Raw genomic sequence first — 18,814 nt, 5'->3', positions numbered from 1 at the left:
TGTGCACAAATGAGCAGGGAGAGGAGCAGAGGGAGAGAGAATCTCAAGCAGACTCCGCACTGAGCTTGACCCTGAGATCATGACCTGAGCCAAAATAGGGTTGGACGCCTAACCGACTGAGCCACCTAGGCACCCCATGACTGACTTCTTATACTTGATAGTTTGGCTGATCTTTCCAAGTCAGTTTACATAGATATACCTCATTCTTTAGATGATTGCATGGTGTTCCATACGTGGTGTGGGTGAACCATAAATTATTTGATTACTCCTTTCTTATTAGTGGAATATTCAGACTTTCTTTAAAATTTTTTTTTAAAATTATTACAAATAGCTACAGTGAACATCCTTGTTTATGTACACTTTTGTGGACATATGAAATACTTGTTTAGGATAGATTTACAGAATTTGAATTGCTGGGTCAAAGAGTATGTATGGATATTTAAATTTTTTTTTAAAAGATTTTATTTATTTATTTGACAAAGAGAGAGACAGCCAGCAAGAGACGGAACACAAGCAGGGGGAGTGGGAGAGGAAGAAGCAGGCTCCCAGTGGAGGAGCCTGTTGCAGGGCTCTATCCCAGAACCCCAGGATCACGCCCCAAGCCGAAGGCAGACGCTTAACAACTGAGCCACCCAGGTGCCCCTGGATATTTAAAATTTTGATATATATTGGCCATTTCCTCTAATAGGCTTAAAGACATAAAGTGACTCCTTTAGGGCTGTAGAATTTCTATCTCATTTCAGAAAGATTGCTAGGACACTGATCTCTTTGTACTTTGAATCACCCTGAAAATAAGAGATCATCTCCTTTTTTATCCTTTCTGATTCTTGAGTTCTCCTTCTATTCAACATCTCATTTTCTGGGCACATACATGTTCTGAGCTGTGTCCTGGGTGCTAGGTTAGAGGACAGAGTCCTTGCCTTCAGCAGGTGCTCCACTTAGAGAGACCACTCCATGGTCTTACCATACCAATGGAACTATCATTTCACCCTGTGGTACTAAGGATTTTTACAACAGAGACTTGGGCTATTTTTTTAAGTAGCTTTTTAGTTATATATGTAAGGTCTGTTTTTTATCAATGTTTTCATAATATTCATAATACTAATAATGAGCTTTTTCTAGCTCATTAGGTATATTGTATGAAGGTATGTGTTAAGATATTGTATAGAGGTATATGTATTGTAAAAGTATGAGACACTTAAGTGCCAACTTTTTTTCTTCACTACAGGAATGGGTTGGACAAGTGGAAATAAGTGCCCTTTCTCTTATGTACAGGTAAACACTGTAGTAACGTAAGGAAACAAAAGATGAAATGGGAAATTAGTATATTCCATTATACTAAAATTGTTAAAATATTAAAGCAGTTTTATGCCTTAATTGTGAAGCATCTTTTATAAGATTTTTTTAATTGCATCAGTTAGCTTTTGACGTTAAATATGTCAGTGTTTGGAAACTGTAATTCTCAAAACATTTTTGGGAAGGAATATAGATGTTTTTCCAGGCCTGTAACCAATATCACATATTAACTTGATAGAGGAATGATTTCCTACTTTCTCAGGGCTGGTAGCATCAGATGGCTCTAGAACAGAGGCAAAACATCATGTTACCATTTTACTACTTCTGTCTGGGAGAGGAGCAGGTGAATGCTTTATTTTTTCTTTTTGAAGTATCTGTATAAAATTTCGTCTTCACAATTTCTGTAATTTTGAAGTCTCCTTTTAGAATTATATCTGAAGTTAACATATATTCAAATTATATTTGAAGTCCTACTTTTTAAAAAGGTACTTTCATATAGGTGTTTTACAACTTAGTTATTGTTGACAGACTGCTCCACTGCTTGGAACATGGCTCAGCACATATTAGGCTCTTGATGAATGAATGAACAAATGGTTAAGTCATGAAATGCATGTCCTCAGAAGTAATTGCTCAATTTTATTTTCAGGAAAGATTTTATAATTTATCGGGAACCAAATGTTTCTCCTTCACAAGTAACTGAAAATAATTTTCCGGAGAAGGTAAGAATTTTTCTAAGTGTTTCTAAAGGATTTAAGTAAAAGAACTACTTGCAACCTTGACCTTCTAAGCTATAATTTTAAGGAGACCTTTGAAATATTTTTGTATGAAGGTTAGGATAATTCTTTATTTAGAGTTCCTGTTAATCATTATTGAGTCATAATTTATATTTGTTTTTTTCCACAAATCACTGTGAATACTATCAGAACATTACACTAGAGGAAAAAACCTCAGATGCTAGTGTATATGATTAGACCATTTTGCATCACTATAAACATTAAGTAGTAAAATAACTTGTGAAAGCAGATTCTGCCATTGCATCAAAAAATACTTGGGTATTAATGATGTATTTCTCCTTATAATTTACTGGCCCAGGTGTTATTATCTAGTCACAAACTAGAAACAACTGAAAAATTATGTGAAGACTAAAAAGAAAAAGAAAACCCTCAATTGATTCATTGTTAAGAGAACTTTGTTTTAATTAGCTGTTTTGGAATCATCCAGGCCAAGTTGAAGTGTTTTTGTCATCATGCTAATCATGGTAAGGGGGAGGGGAACTGAGTGAAATACTACCTCTCTAAAAAGGACTCCGGAGTTTCTAAGGTACATTGGCTCTGGATTTGGCCTTTCCGGTACAGGTTTCGGAATATGACATAACCCAAACAAAATCAGTGTGTATTTCTCATTGCATAATTGGCTATTTAGAAAGTACTTAAAACTAAAGCAACAGAAACAAATTTACTTTTGATTGTGCCTCTTACAGGTAAGCATCTTAATAAGGTTTTGGAGTATTTAGTATTTTCTTACAGTCTTTTAACTGTTGTTTTTTAAGTAGTTGAAATTCTGTTGTTTTCATGTATATTGTGTATTTTTTGTGATCCCATAAGCCTTTCCCCAGAAAGGTCATTAAGAACTTTTGGTTTAAAGGCTGTGTAACATTTCAGCATTGGATATACCATAGGTGACCACATTGAAGAGTTAGATTACTTCTAAGATAATCTTTCTCTTTTAAGTAAGCTCCACGCCGAGCATGGAGCCCAGTATGGGACTTAACGACCCTGAGAATGAGATCTGGGCTAAAATCAAGAGTCAGACACTTAACCGACTGAGCCACCTAGGTGCCCCTAAAATAATCATTTTTTAAGAAATTTTACTTATTTTGAGAGCGTGCGAAAGAGAGTGGGGGAGAGAGCACGAGTGGGGTGGGGAGAAGGAGAGGGAGAAGCAGAGTCTCCACTGAACGGGGAGCGCGATGCAGGCTTTGATCCCAGGATGCTGAGATCATGACCTGATCGAAGGCAGATGCTTAACCGACTGAGTGACCCAGGTGCCCCTAAAATAATCATTTTCTATTTGGAAATTATTAGTATTTCAGAGAAATCGGAGATAAAATTTGCTATGTAAGTGTCATAAATGAAAGACTGAAAGGTGCCTTTAATTTTTCCCTTTCAGGTATTACTGTGTTTTTCAAATGGAAATCATTATGATATTGTCTATCCCATAAAGTATAAAGAGAACTCTGCAATGTGTCAGTGTGAGTATCACCCTTGCGTTTGTATAGGAAGTTATATTACTAAGCTATACAGTCTGTTTTGTTGTATGCAAAGCTATCCTAAGAATCTTAGGTTAGCAAAAATATTAATACAGTAATAAAAACTTGTTTGACTAGGGAAAAATGGAGCTAATAGCTTGAGTATGACTTGTAAAATACCGTTATTTCTTCCTGCAGTAATTCATTTCAGTAATAAGGATTTGTGTGTGTTTTTAAAGCTATTGGTGTAGAGCTTGAAAATCTAAATGAGCAAATCAAGCATTTGATTGTTTTGGCTCTAGAACAGGGTTTCTTAACCTTGACACTACTGACATTTTGGGCCAGATAATTCTTTGGAGCTGTTCTGTGCATTATGGGATATTTAGTAGCATCCCTGGCATGTACCATGTAGAGAGCTCTCTTTTTCACTGCAACAAGCAAAAAATCTCTCCAGATTTTGCCAGGTGTTTCTTGGAAGAATAAAATCCCCTCTCCCTCCCCAATTGAGAATTACTGCTTTAGTAGTTCCTTTCTGCCTTCTTAATCTCCTTTATCATCTGTCTGAAGAAGTGCACATCACTCAAACAGAGCATCAGTGCTGGGCACGTAACAGCTTTTTCCTCTGTTTTTAAGCTAGTGGTGACCAGTAAAGATACGTGTAATGCCGTTTTTAAAATTGATGGATCTGTTTTAAAATAAGAAAGTGTAGCTGTCTGTGTCCTGGGCTGTGTCCCCCTCTTCCAGCTGGTTAAAATCTAGATATTTCAGCTTTGGGAAGGATAGTTCATGGAGCCTACCTTACCTCTACTTTTCAGTGCCTTTGGTTTGGATGATAATCAGGGGTGGAAGAAAGGTGATCTGTGAGAAAGTAGTCTCTTTGGGGACTCATTTAGAGAGTGGGCACCTATTGTTGATGATTTTTTAGTTTCATAAAGATGACTGCAGTATAACCAAATGAGAGTCCTAAACGCCATGTATAATGTGTTTTTGAATATTTGGTAATTATATTTTTGTGTTTCTGGAGGTTTTTTTTTTTTTTTCCTTCTTTTAAAGCAAAAAAGTTGATTATGTATGCTTCTTTCTTACAGTGGCTGCTCAGAATACATTTTATAACAGTTGTTTTTGGAGTCCCTTATGAAAAGCTGTCTTTTTCTAGGAATCTTAATGTTTCTCAGTGTTTTCCTTCCACGTCTCTTAAGGTTGGGCAGATGATGTGATCTCTCTAATTCTCAAGTTTCCTCATCTGTACTGTTAGGATGTGCCTGGAATTAAATATGAACATACATAAAGTCTTTGCACAGTGCCTGGAATGCAGTAATTGTTCAATATGCATGTTTAGCTTTTACTGTCATCATACTTGTTTCATGGTTGTGGTACCTTTTTGTGTTTTAAAAATGGCAGTATCTTATGTAATGATTTGAAATTAATTACAGAGACAGAAATTCTAATTTCTTTCTATCTAGGTAATTTTTTGGTTAGATCGTGTTCTTGATCAGAAGACGTTATAGGTGCCCTAGTTAGGATTTTAGAAGCCTGGGCAACAGACATTGTCAATTTTGTGTAAAAACATAAAATTAGTTAATGTTGCATAACATTTCTTTTGTTAATTGCAGCTCTCCTTTATGAATTGCTGTATGAGAAGGTATTTAAAACTGATGTTAGTAAAATATTGATGGGACTAGACACCTCTGAAGTAGCTGATGAAAACAACAGTGAAATATCAGATTCAGAGGATGACAGTTGCAAGTAAGAGTGAATTTAAGTCCTAAAGTATCTTCATAGTGCTCTATAAAGAAACAGTTCAATAAGGAATGTGAGGTATGGAGTTGCCCCACATATTGAGGTATTAAGTATGGTATTCCTAAAATACAGCAATCTGCAGTACAAGTTTCTTTTTTTCCTGCCACTGATTTTATCTAATTTTTATTATAGGACTGTTTTTGAAAGTTGATGTTTTTGGTTGATAAGCTCTATTTCTACATAATCTAGAAGTATATGTGTATAATAGACTTAGTCCTGCCTATATATGTGTGTATTGTAAAATTTTAAGGTTAACCTGTCATTTGTTTACATATCCAGTGATGGAAAAAAATGACCATTTTATTTCCGTGACCTTATTTTGTTGTTTCCTTACTTAGATAATGCATTCCTTTTTCTTTTTAGATAATAAAAATCCCAAGTTGGGGTACAAGTATGTGAACAGCTCTGGGTAATGCCTCTGTTTAGGTTGTGAATAAGCACCTTTTAACTTAGAGTCTCTGAGGCTTTTCTTTCCCACACAGGATATATAGGGTAGTCCGTAAGAGCTTGGGGCTGTGGACAGCCAAAACTGGTTTTGGTCTTGGCTTCCTGCCAGAGTAACGAGACTTGGGGCAAGTTACTTAAGTTCACTAGGAAGCCCCAATTCTATATAAAATTAGGATATGTTAGTATTTCCTTGAAGGAGGGAATTTGTAAGAATTAAATGATGTATAATGTCCACAGCCTAGCTTCTAGATACTGTGTCCAACCTTTTTTAGTTTTTATTAAGTGTTAGAACATTTACTATTTTATAAGAACCCACCCTATTCCATTCCTAGTGAAGATAAAAAAATATTATTCCTAGTGTGTGAGAGTATGAAAGTATCCTACTTGGTGTTCCATACTGTAAAACTAGAGAAATAAATGAAATTAAGCCATAGGATATCTAATTTTTTATTAAATACTTAAATATATCTCCTTTTTATCTGGAATACCAGGCATTTGGTGAGTTACGTTTTTCTGATCCTCATTGAAAACTTGATTGACTTCCATTTCTTTGTAAGAGAGAAATGAGTCAGGTTAGAACCTGGGTCCGCTATTATAAGTTTAATTTTAGAATAGACTAACTTTGAACAGATAGAAGTTCTGCTCCATCATTTAATCCAGGCACCTGTCTGATTAGGATGTGCCATTGAGCTTAGAGGAAGTCGAGATGGAGAATGACTAGCTTGTTATAACTTATTACCTATGGTTGGTGTGGGGGCACTTCAGCACATGCCCTTTGGTTACTGTTAATAGTTTTCACAATAGTTGGGTCTGGGATAGCAAATGGCCGATGAAAGAGAGTATGGAGTTAAGGCTAGTAAGCTGGAGAAGTTTACGAGGAAAGGTGTGCTCATTGAAAAGTGTAGTCTTTTTATACTGTGCTAGTGTGTAGTAGCCCTTGGAACATGGAAGCTGTTTTTTATCTCTGAAGATTTATTTATTTGAGAGCAAGTGAGCGCACACATGCCAGAGGTGTGCACAAGTGGCAGGGGGCAGAGGGAGAGGGAGAATCTCAAGCAGACTGCCCTCTGAGCACAGAGCCTGACATGGGGCTTGATCTCATGACCCTGAGGTGACAACCGGAGCCTTAGAGTTGGACACCCAACTGAATGTACCACCCAGGCTCCCCAACATAGAAGCCTTTTTAATTTTTTAAAATTTATTTTTATTTATGTATTTATTTTGTAAAGATTTTATTTATTTATTTGCTAGAGATAGAAGAGCACAAGCAAGGGGAGCAGCAGGCAGAGGGAGAAGCAGGCTCCTCACTGAGCAGGGAGCTGATGCGGGACTTCACCCCAGGACCCTGGGATCATGACCTGAGCCGAAGGCAGACACTTAACTAACTGAGCTGCCCAGGCGTCCCAGAAGCCTTTTTTAAATTAACTCTTTGTTCCATTAATGACGTTTCTCTTTACTTGTGTCGTATTTGGCTTAAGGAGGATAAGGCTTCAGTTAGGGAAGAATGCTGCATTAATTATGGCACAATAGATAGGCATAGTTAAGGTATTAAGGAGGAAAGACCAAGGATGTCACTCTGCTCTTGTGCCTAGATTCTTTTCACATTCATATTGGTCAGTCCTGAAGTAGTGGGAATTATGGGTGATTTTTTAGTCTAGATTGTTGTTACTTGGGGTCTCTTAAATATTGCTACATTTAAGGACACAGATTTGGAGATTGTCCTGAAGACTAGAGATTGTAATTAAGGAGGAATTGTAGGACAGAAGACTGCAGTCTCGTCTCATCTTCTGTTCTATCTGCCATCAATGTGTTCCTGCTTTGCCAATCTCTTGGCCACCTCAGGGTCTTTCCATTTGTTCTCTCTGCCTGGGTTACTGAATAGCCATATGATTTGCTGTATCATCACCTTTAATTCTGTATTCAAAAAGGCATTTTAGCAGGTCCTTTCCTCATCTCACTTTTAATTAATCAAGTCTATGTCTCAACACTATCAGTTCTGCTACCTGGACCCCACCCCATCCTGTAGATAGCACTTACCGTCATTTACATTACTTATTTAGTTTGTGTCTGCTCTCATTAGATTGTTGTGGAATATTTTGTTTAATGGAGCCTCATCTATATACTGAAAGAAAAATTTTACATTAAATGTTTTATAAGTTCAATTTTTCTATCCACCCAAATTTCATAGTTTTGTTTTTTTTGATGATTGAGCCTTAGACAAAGAATTACTGATGAAGTTTTTGATTTATAACTTAATATGCATACACACATGTATGTATGTGCATGTGTGCACACGTGTGTGTGTATAAAAATACATCCTTGGGGCGCCTGGGTGGCACAGCGGTTAAGCGTCTGCCTTCAGCTCAGGGCGTGATCCTGGCGTTATGGGATCGAGCCCCACGTCAGTCTCCTCTGCTATGAGCCTGCTTCTTCCTCTCCCACTCCCCCTGCTTGTGTTCCCTCTCTCGCTGGCTGTCTCTATCTTTGTCTAATAAATAAATAAAGTCTTTAAAAAAAAAAATACATCCTTATACTGAAGCTTGTATGAACTCACTGGAATATAGCTTTGACTTTTTGGAATGTAACTGTGACTTTGGAGACTTTTATGTGAGGTTAAGATAAGTTAATTGCATGAACACATTTTTGTACTTTTAATTATGGTTATATTTCTTCTTTCGTAGGAGTAAAACTACCAGTGCTAATGATATGAATGGAGTTAAAGCTTTGTCAAGTGATCAGGTATTTTTTTTTTTAAAGGTTTTAACTAGTTCTTCCATATTAGAAAGCTCATGAATTTAGTCTTAATTTTTTCTTCTACATTATCAATGGAGTCAGGATCATCTGACTCTGAGAAAATTTTTGGTGACTTCCTAATATTTTACATTTTCTTTTTCATTTGATTTTACTCTTATACATGTCTCAAACAAATATGTTTTAAAAGCATTTCTGTTCTGTGTTGATTGGACTTCCTGACTTTGTTTGTTTAGCACCCGAAAAACAATGGGAACTCTCCTAGCCTCCCTTTGTCTAGAAAGGTTCTTAAGTCACTCAATCCAGCAGTCTATAGAAATGTGGAATATGAAATTTGGCTGAAGTCCAAGCAAGGTAAGTTAAACAATCTATATTTTCCATAAATTTGTTTTGTGGCACTTGAAAATAATTAAGTCAACTTGATGTTGTATTGGTCTTGTTTACAGCTCAACAAAAACGTGATTATTCCATTGCTGCTGGCTTGCAGTATGAAGTTGGAGATAAATGTCAAGTAAGTGATTATATAGAAGAAGAAAAGATCTTACTTGAAATCTTAATTTATTCTAATAGGAATTAAGAAAACAGTTCAAGTTTGAATGTGTTGTTAATTCGAGGTTTCAGAATATACTTTATCACATATACTTTTTAATAGTTGTAAATGTTTAGCTTTTTGATCCATTAGAGTACATTACCAAAATTGTGTGTGTATAAAAACCATGGTGTCCCGTCACGGGATCTTAAGTACAGTGTCAGTCTTTGATACTACTTGTTTGAAAGTGGTAACAATAACATCTTAGATTTTTTGGTATTTTCATTACAGTTGGCAAATTACTGAAATTGATTCAGACTTGACATTATTGGCCAGTTTGTTTTATGAAAGTCATCCTGGAAGATTTTGATAGATCCATAATGGTTTTCTGTCGGATTGAGAAAGAGTGAATAGTAGTGAAGGGAGTTTTGCCATTTTGAGTAAACTATTGCTCTGGACTTAGGTAGCTGATTGTTAAAGGGGAAAGTTGGGTTAGATCAGTTCTCAACTTGGAGTGATTTTGCAATCCTCGCTGTCCATTTGGCAGTGTTTGCAGACAACTTTTGTAGTCACAACTGGGGAGGTGCTACTGACATCCACTGGGTAGAGGCCAGGAATACTGCCAAACATCTGCAGTGGATAGGACACCCCCACTTACCCCCGAACAAAGACTCGTCCAGTCTAGTGTCAGTATGCCAAGGCTGGAGAAACTGGATAATTTCGAAGGTTCCTTTTCTCTTTTTGTTAATGAAAAAATAGTACTATTTCCAAAACAGAAATAACCTATGTACACAAAAATTTTATTTGGAGATAATTTTCATAAAAAATCATTTTCATTGAACAGTCTTGCCTTTTAAAAAATTACTTTAACCATTGACAAACACTTTTGCTTGACTTGTGGAGGTAACACTCATTTCCTGTGTGGTAAAGTGGTTTGTGAAAAGTATCTGATTGACTAGGATTGTATCCGCATCAATGATAAGACTATCTTAACAACTTTTGAAAGTGTTCTGATTCTGAGGTATTTGAAAGAAAAGGAAGAAGTAGATGATTCATTTATGTTCTTCCTAACAGAATTGTCAGAAATGTGCTGTAATCACAGAACAGAATTTTGGAATCTTTTGTTACAGTAATTTAGAAAACTTGGAAAAAAACCAGGAGAGAATCTAGGGCTCAGGGCCCCCCTCCCTCTGACTCCTCCTTAACAGAGAAGATTGCTTATCCTTACGCTGCCTCACTAAAACTGTTATTTGTTATTTTAAATCAAGTATATTTCCTTTGAGGTTGCAGTGCTTTTGGTAAAGTAGATGCTCTTAATAAAGTAGATGGTAAAGCGGATATTTGTTTTAGTTTTTTTCCTTTTTAGAGTATTTTGTTTCTATACCTATTAGACTGTTTCACTTGGGTAAAATTTAATTGAAATTCTATTATGGAAACTGCTATGACTCAAAGGGAACCTTTGTTTACTCAAGCATGTAAGATGTAGTTTAAATTTTTGATACAGATTAACTTCAGAAAGATCTGTTTTATTGCTAGGCTGTTGAAGACAGGAAGGCACAGTGTCCTTTTGTGGTGAATGAGAAATGAAACCTCAGGTTTAGGACTTGGATCTCCTAATAGAAGTAGGAGGTGAATGTAAAGCAGTCCTATGTACATTGGGCTCCTAGTGCAGTGATCAGCAGGTGCCCTGTTCATTGAGTACCGTTTGACTCTAGGAAGAAACCTAAAGGCTTACTCTTGTCACAATTTACTATTGGGTAATATGAATTGTATATTAGGGAACGTGTGATGAATCTATTTTTAGGGAGGAAAAAGGTCACAATTACGCATTTTAAATATTGGGAAAGTGAGAAGATAATAGTAATTATAATACTAGTTGCTCTCATTTATAGAATGGTTGCCGTGTATTAGTCAGTGTCCTTTCTGTATATCATATGTTCCTCATTCCATCTCCCTGAGTCCTATGATGTAGGTACTATTATTAGCTCCATTTTGCATGTGAGGACACTGAAGCATGAAACAAGTAACTTGCCAAAGGTCATATTGCTGCTAAGTATTAAAGATGGGCCTAGAATCCGGGTATGTGCAGTGCTGTCACCCTTTGTTCACAACCGGGGCATGCTGCCTCTCTTGTTTGGAGCCTTGATAGATTGTGCTCCTACTTCTCCCTGAAATACTTACAGAAAGAGTTTATAAAATTTTGGAAGTGTAAACAAAAGTATTTTAGCTAGAGGTAGAGAGGTCTGGGAGGTCAGAAAAATATTACAGTGTACCGGTTTTAAACTTGGTTTTGTTTTCAACAGTAGTCATTTTCTCTCTAATTGAAAATGATAAAAATTTAAAAGGTCATCATTAATGCAAAGGAAGCAGGTGACTGATTTTTCTTTCTGGAATTGTTCAGCAGGGTAGGTTGGATCACAGTGGAAAATTTTCTAATGCAGACTTTCCAGGGGTTCACTCAGAGAATGGACCGGTTTTGGTCGAAGAACTTGGAAAGAAGTATGTACTGCTTTTCAACTAAGGCATTTACAATTAGCCTATTGTAATCATGAGGATTTTTTTTTAAATAATTTTTTATTATGTTAGTCACTATACAGTATATCCTTAGTTTTTGATGCAATGTTCCATGATTCATTGTTTGCGTATAACACCCAGTGCACCGTGCAATACGTGCCCTCCTTACTACCCATCACCGGCCTATCCCATTCCCCCACCCCCCTCCCCTCTAAAGCCCTCAGTTTGTTTCCCAGAGTCCATAGTCTCTCATGGTTCATTCCCCCTTCTGATTACACCCCCTTCATTCATGTAATCATGAGGATTTCTAAATGGCCCTGTGTATTTGTACGTTAGTTAAAGGTATTGCCTATCTGTAGAAAATGTATTCGTTTAGATCTCTAGAAACAGCGGTTTGAGTTCAAATTTTGTGTTTTGTGTGTAAATGCATTTTAAAAACTTGTTGCTTACATTTTAAAATGTGCTATTCTTCATTAAGGCAGTTTGGGAAACTGACTCTTTTGTAACTGTAAAGTGGGGAGCATTGGAGGACAGGGACCATATTCATTTCTAATTTTCACTTTTAATACCCATTACATGTGGTTGATTTTCACTAAATGTCACATGGAGTAGTACTGTGGTTGACTTGCTGTTACACGGTCTTACTTTATAGCACCTTTTGTTTCAGTTGCTGCTGTCTTTGTTAGAAAAAAGGGTAGTAAGTCACACCTAAACTTTACTAGGGAAAATTTCAAACATACAGAAATGTAAAGATAGTACAGTGAATCCCACCCTCTGTAAACATCACCCTGTTTCTGCAACTAACAGTGTTTGGGCAATCTTTTCTAATCTGTTCTCCCTAACCACCTTTTTTAAAAACGGGAATGGAATTCAGTATTTGAAAGCAAATCCCAGACGTCACATCATGTTTTATAGACACTTAGATGCTTATATATTTCTCTAACATAGTAAGGACTCCTCCCTCCCCACCTTAACTGTGGTACCGTCAGCATATCTAATGGAATTAAAGTCATTCCTTTCTTATCCAGTCTTTTGCTTAGATTGTGTTTAAGGCCTTTTAGTCTTCCATTTTTTTAGGTTAGAAAATATGCTTTTGATTTGTGTTGTCTCACTTGATTAGAATTACATATGGATTGCTAAATGCTTTGTACTTTAATTTTTAAATGTAAGAACTAAAACTAAATTCTTTTATAAGTTAAAAATACTCATGGTGGAATACTGAAATAAATATTCTTATTAGGAATACTTTGTTGTTATAAATTTTTTAATTTTAATTTTTTTTGAAGACACTCCCCGAAGAACCTCAAACCACCTCCCTCTGAAAGCTGGAACACCGTATCAGGGAAGAAGATGAGAAAACCTTCCACTTCTGGACAAAATTTCCACTCTGGTTAGGATTATATCAAATTAATCTTTGGGGGAGAGATGATGGTACTTGGGTTTTTTTTTTTAATAGGAAAATTGTGTGGTATTTTTGGCCTCTTGTCACAGACATGGATTACAGAGGGCCAAAGAATCCAAACAAGCCAATAAAAGCTCCATCAGCACTACCTCCTCGACTCCAGCATCCGTTGGGAGTAAGACATGGATTCTCTAGTCATTCTGCAGGGTCACAGTCTCAGAAACCCTCCAGTGAGCACAAAAATCTTAATAGGACACCCTCACAGATCATAAGGTAACCTTCGTGAATGCAAGAGAAATAGAAATTGAGTGGCATTTCTTTTATCTGCCACATTATATGCATTTAAATAGTTAAAATTTTTTGTTTATTTCCTTGTCTATAGTATAATATTAAAAGTCTTGTTGATAAAATACCGTGTGAGGATTTTAGTTCTTTATAATTAAATGCATAATTTTCTTTAAATAAATCAAAGTAACTTTTAGGGTAAGGCGTCTTTAGTTTTGAATAATTTTTTTCAAATGATCCGGGAGACCTTATCCTAGCCAAGTCTTATTCTTGTACTTAATAGTTTTTTGGTAGCTTGTGATGTGTTAAATACTGAATTCCAAATTGCATTTCTGTTCCTTGGTGGGGGGGTGTTCCCTTTATATAAGAACGTAACCAGAATGGTCGGTTTCCTTTCTTCTGATAAGTTCGGGTTGTTTGTGGTCATGTGCTTCATACTGAATGGGTCTACAAGTTTTATAAGTTAAAGTTATCATGATATTGGCCATCTGAGTGAATATCCGGAGACAGATGAACTTCAGGATCATAATTTTCCTGTGCAGTGGATTTTATTCTTTTCCCTAATCTTTTTGTGGAGTAGTTCATAGCCCTTTGGAGGAACTTTGTGAGGGTATGTCTTAAGTCGAGGCTGTCCTTGTCCTGCATACTTGGCCGTGTCTCCTGGTTACTTGACCGTTGCCCCCCCATTCCGAGCTTCCTCTCCCCAGTCACCTGAGCAGCTGCAGCATCAGCTCATGTGCTCACCACACTCTGGTCTCAGTTCCTTTATTTCTGGCTTTTGGGCATTCTCCTTTCTTGGGATTGCACTTAGCTTTTTTTTTTTTTTTTTTTTTTTTAAGATTTTTATTTATTTTAGAGAGAGAGCGTGCGAGTTGGGGAAGGGGCAGGGGGAGAAAGAGAGGGAGAGAATCTCAAGCAAACTTCCACTGAGTGGCAGGCCCAACACGGGGCTTAATCTCACAACCCTGAGATCATGACCTGAGCCAAAATCTGGAGTTGGACTCCTAACCGACTGAGCCACCCAGGTGCCCATTAACTTTTTGTCATTAAAGACAGCTTATGTAATGAAGATCTTGAAGACAGAGTTGCAGGTTCCTAGGCTTACATACGCCAAATACTGTGTTAGTTTTCTGGGGCTATTTGTAGCAAGGTACTGCAGACTTCTGGCTTAGAACAGCAGAAATTTATTTTCAGTCTGGAGGCTAGCAGTCTGAAATCAAGTTTTCAATAAGGCCATACTCTTTGTGAACTCTCTAGGGGAGAGTCTGTTTCATACCCCTCTCCTATTTCTAGTGTTGCCTACAGTCCTTGGTGTTCCCTGGCTTGTGGATGCATCACCCTGGTCTCTGCCTCCATCATCACATGGTGTTCTCCCTGTGTGTCTCTCTCTCTTCTAATAAGGATAGCAGTCATATTGGGTTTAGGGCCCACCCTACCCTGGTGTGACCTCATCTTAACTTGATTACCTCTGTAAAGACCCTATTTATAAATAAAGTCATATGCACAGGTGCCAGGGCTTAGGACTTGAATATATCTTTTTGGAAACCACAGTTTCAATCATAAAAACACCAGGACCTCAAGTCCATTACGTTTTTCTTGTTAGTTTAACAAACTATTAAGGATAGGAAATTTACTCTATGTTGTTCAAAGTCCAAAACATTCAGATGTTTATTTATTCTGATAATTCTTCCTTTCCCTATTTTCCCAGTGATCTAGTTTCCTTCTGCAGAGGCATCCAGTGTTCACAGATTCTTGTGTATCCCTGCCAGGGTACTTCACATATGCATAAAAAGTACATAGATATTCACAAACCAACTTTCCAAAAGCTCTAAGGAGAACAAAGGATTCAAAATCAGAAGAGAGATGTTACCTCCTTCCTGAAGGTTGATGATACAAACACAATCCTGAGAATTGGTTTGGGTGAAGAGTGGTCAGAGCTTTGCATTGTTGGCACGCCCAGCAACAGTGTGCAGGGACATTCAGGGATTGTGGTGGGTTATCGCTCCTAACAGACAGAATTGGAGCCAACAATCAGCTGGTTGTGGCTAAAGTCTGTTGTTTGGACATTAGACTCCCCTAACATCCGGTAGCATCTTATTCAAAGCAGGTAAAGTACCTAAGAGGACTAATTTATTTTGAATATCAACTTTGGAAACTTGAATATATGAAGTAAATATATGAAGGTCATAGGCAGAATTAAGATTTTCCTTTAATAAAGTTCTCACTTTCTTAATAGATTAGAAAAGAAACATTTTTTCCCTTGAATACAAAGATGCTCTTTAGTGTTTTAAATATTAAAGAAAATACACATAGACTAATAAATGGCTGATTTTATACTTTACCACAAACTGAATTTATGGCCAGTGTTTTGTGGTGGTGTATCTAGTCTCCTAGGAATTGGTAGAATAATCAGACAGTTGTGAAATGTCTTTGTCTTCCTAGGATCTTTATGTGTTAGCTATATACTTGCTGTATAAAAACGCTTGATAGCAGAAGGCAGTGGGTAATATATAGACATGAAGCTTCAAAGAATTTTTGACATTGTAACTGATTACATAGGAACCTACTTGGATTTGCAGTTAAGTGCGCCTTCTCTACTGTGGTCAGGTGTATTTTGTTAGCATATTGAAACAGAGTTAGAGACTCCTGATGACTAAATAGTCACAATAAGAGTTTTAAGTCTAATTAAAGTATGGAATTTTATGGCTAATAGTCCAATTGATTTTAAGCCCATTACTTTATCTTAACTTTATATTTAACACATCCGTTTTGAAGTCTTTTAGTTACAGAATAAAAGAACTGTATAATGTTGGGCCTTATGACTGTCACTTTTTCATTTCTCTGTCTTTGGAGATAATAAAATGTAACCAAAACCATGCACGATTGCCATGTGTGCTTTCACTGTGCAAGTGCTGAAAAAGTAATGTCGCTGCTGAATATCTCTTCAGCTAACTGCAAATAGGAAGGATTTGGTTCTTGCTGTGTGATGGGTGAGGGTGAGGTGGACAGTTTGGGTGATGGGACATGGTGGTGAGGTACTGTTAGCTTTCCAGGGATTCCTGGCACTTGCTGAATCCTCTCTGGAGTCTGAGAAAGACTGGTCTAAGATTGTGAGGGTCCAGATTTGCTCCTGTGCCTTTTTTTCCCCCCAACTGAGTTTGATAGCTGCCCTGTTGGAATTAGGGTTGTGATTTTAAGTGGGACTATGTGAGGACATGAAATCGGTATTTTTTAATTGGAGGTAAAAAAAAAAATCAGATGATATCATTGTGTCCTCATTTATTTATTTTTTTTAAGATTTATTTATTTTGGGTGGGGGAGCAGGGCAGAGGGAGGAGAGAATCTCAAGCAGATTCCCCACTAAGCTTGGAGCTGGCTGCAGGCTTGATCTCATGACCCTGAGTTCATGACCTGAGCCAAAATCAAGAGTTGGACACTTAACCAACTCTGCCACCTAGGTGCCCCCATGGCCCTCACTTTTAAAAGGAGGATTATATGTCTTGGTATTGTGACAATTAATTTTTCCTGTAGGTTTTGGATTTTCATTTTCCACTGTTGTGGAACTGTTAGACATGGTAGAAATATATTTGTATTGCCTATAATAGTTACAAGCCATATAAACACGTTAGGGTTTTGGTATAGGCTGCTAAACTATTCATGAATTTCTTGTCGTCCTTCTCGAATCAAATTATATTGAGATGATGGCAGTCTTACCTGTGCAGTTCGTATCTAGTCTCGTGTATTTTAATTTTTATTCTTTCTAGCTTTCTGTCTCTCGGTGGCCGTCATCAAAAAGCGGAGGATAGTCCTGGTGTCTGCTTTGAATGTTGCCCTAAAGGGTACAGAAAATGAGAGTGCTCTTGAGATCCAAACTAATAACTTTCCTTTTATTTTGAAAGTGAATTTTATGACAGAATTGGACTATGGCATAGTGCTTAAATTTCTGCCCTGATGAAAAGAAAAAAAAATCTCAGTTATTTCTGTACCACTTGAAAGTGAGTTATACTTTTCTTTTTTTTTTTTTCTTTTTTTCCCATGTCATTAGTCGTGACTCTGTCACGTGGCCTAAGCTACAGGAGCTTCCATTTACTAAAACATTTATTAGTCAGGCCGCCAAAAGTTCTATAATGTCACAGTATATAGCTAAATTAGTCAAATATTTGTATTGCAAAAAGAATTATTTTATTTTCGGTACTCAATAAATTTTGTCTTTTTTTTCATGACGAGAATGTTTTATTTGACAGAAAACCTGATCGTGAGAGAGCTGAGGATTTTGATCACACCAGTCGAGAATCTAACTATTTTGGCCTCTCCCCAGAAGAGCGCAGAGAGAAGCAAGCTATAGAAGAATCTCGTTTACTCTATGAGATTCAGAACAGAGATGAACAGGCTTTCCCAGCCCTTTCCGTATGTATGAAAAGAGATTTTAAAAGTTGTTTAGAAGTCTCTTCTTAATATAGTGTTTATATTAAACTATAGTTTCTAATGGTAGACTAGTAATTTTTAAACTGAAAAGTACCTTAAAGATCATGTAATTGCCCCTGATTTTCACATTTTTCGTGAGGAAGATGAGGTTTGAAGATACTGCTTGTTGCCAGAGTTGAGGCAGGTAAATTGTTTAGCTCACTAGGTTAGTATTTTCTCTTGAACCAAAACAAAATACATTTATTTTGCTAGCTAAAGTCATGCAGTACAGGTTCCTGTTCAGTAAACAAGATATGTCTATAAAATCAGGGAACTCTTTTCAGTGTCCTTTACTAAACACGCCAGGACCTAATTAATAGAGACAGAAAGAATTGTCATTCAGAGTGTTTGCTGTCGGAGGTGGTAGTCCATGTAACCCTGTGGCTTTGCCCTCGCTCTGTGTGTCACGCTGGGCTGCGGTAGATACTTCTGATGAAAGAAAGAAATGTTTTCTACCCTTGGGTCTCTTAATTCTATGGGGGAAGTCAGAAGGGAAACCAGTTCTCATGTAAAGTGAGGTAACTAACTCAGTTTGGGGCACTGGGCTCCCTGTGCCTATGGTCTTTCAAATATTGGTAAGTGTACCAAATACTGTGATCAGAATGGTGGTTGGACGCTTTTATTCTTAACAGTGGATTAAACAAACAAAATGGAATGTTACGGCATGCTCCAGATACACCCGTATAAAACATTAAAGCACCATACACTCAATTCTCTGGCCTCTGTGGAATCCTTTAGAGGTGTGAAATGCTCAGTTGAAACCACTGATTCGGATAGTAGTTCAGTCCGGCCACAGAGGTTGGAGCTTTGGAATTATTGGAAGATGTGCCCAAATCCATGTGTGCTTTATGCTAAGTATATTTGTCTGTATGTGATAGATGTTATTTTCCCATAACATAACGTTTAGATAATAAAAAAGTACAAATCATTTACGCTTGTATCCTAGCTTTTTGTCCTTTTGTTGTTGTTGTTTTTGTTATTGTTGCTATGGTAAAATACAAGTAGTGTATGTAAATGGTAAAAATGGTAGCGAATGGTAAAAATACAACTAGTGTAATGTGGGAATAAATTGAAATTT

The 18,814-nt window shown here is 36.9% G+C and overlaps 1 protein-coding gene across 4 annotated transcripts in view; it reads left to right on the top strand.

Moving 5' to 3' along the window:
* The window catches only part of OTUD4 (OTU deubiquitinase 4), a 43,535-nt gene that overhangs the window by 13,064 nt on the left and 11,657 nt on the right, over positions 1 to 18,814 (top strand). For 3 of the 4 annotated variants that reach the window (XM_087866480.1, XM_045798896.2, XM_045798899.2), the window contains exons 4-14: positions 1,229 to 1,275; positions 1,943 to 2,015; positions 3,466 to 3,547; positions 5,158 to 5,290; positions 8,473 to 8,530; positions 8,779 to 8,896; positions 8,989 to 9,053; positions 11,473 to 11,570; positions 12,872 to 12,975; positions 13,077 to 13,260; positions 17,517 to 17,679. In XM_087866480.1, coding sequence (XP_087722606.1) covers positions 1,229 to 1,275; positions 1,943 to 2,015; positions 3,466 to 3,547; positions 5,158 to 5,290; positions 8,473 to 8,530; positions 8,779 to 8,896; positions 8,989 to 9,053; positions 11,473 to 11,570; positions 12,872 to 12,975; positions 13,077 to 13,260; positions 17,517 to 17,679 — 1,125 coding nt within the window. The remainder of the gene's footprint in view (positions 1 to 1,228; positions 1,276 to 1,942; positions 2,016 to 3,465; positions 3,548 to 5,157; positions 5,291 to 8,472; positions 8,531 to 8,778; positions 8,897 to 8,988; positions 9,054 to 11,472; positions 11,571 to 12,871; positions 12,976 to 13,076; positions 13,261 to 17,516; positions 17,680 to 18,814) is intronic. The other variant, XM_045798897.2, reaches the window with a different exon arrangement.

Source organism: Ursus americanus, chromosome 13 (assembly GCF_024610735.1).
Source record: "Ursus americanus isolate L20-20 chromosome 13, mUrsAme1.1.p, whole genome shotgun sequence".
NCBI classification, from domain to species: domain Eukaryota; kingdom Metazoa; phylum Chordata; class Mammalia; order Carnivora; family Ursidae; genus Ursus; species Ursus americanus.
This window is presented reverse-complemented; position numbering and strand designations above follow the sequence as displayed.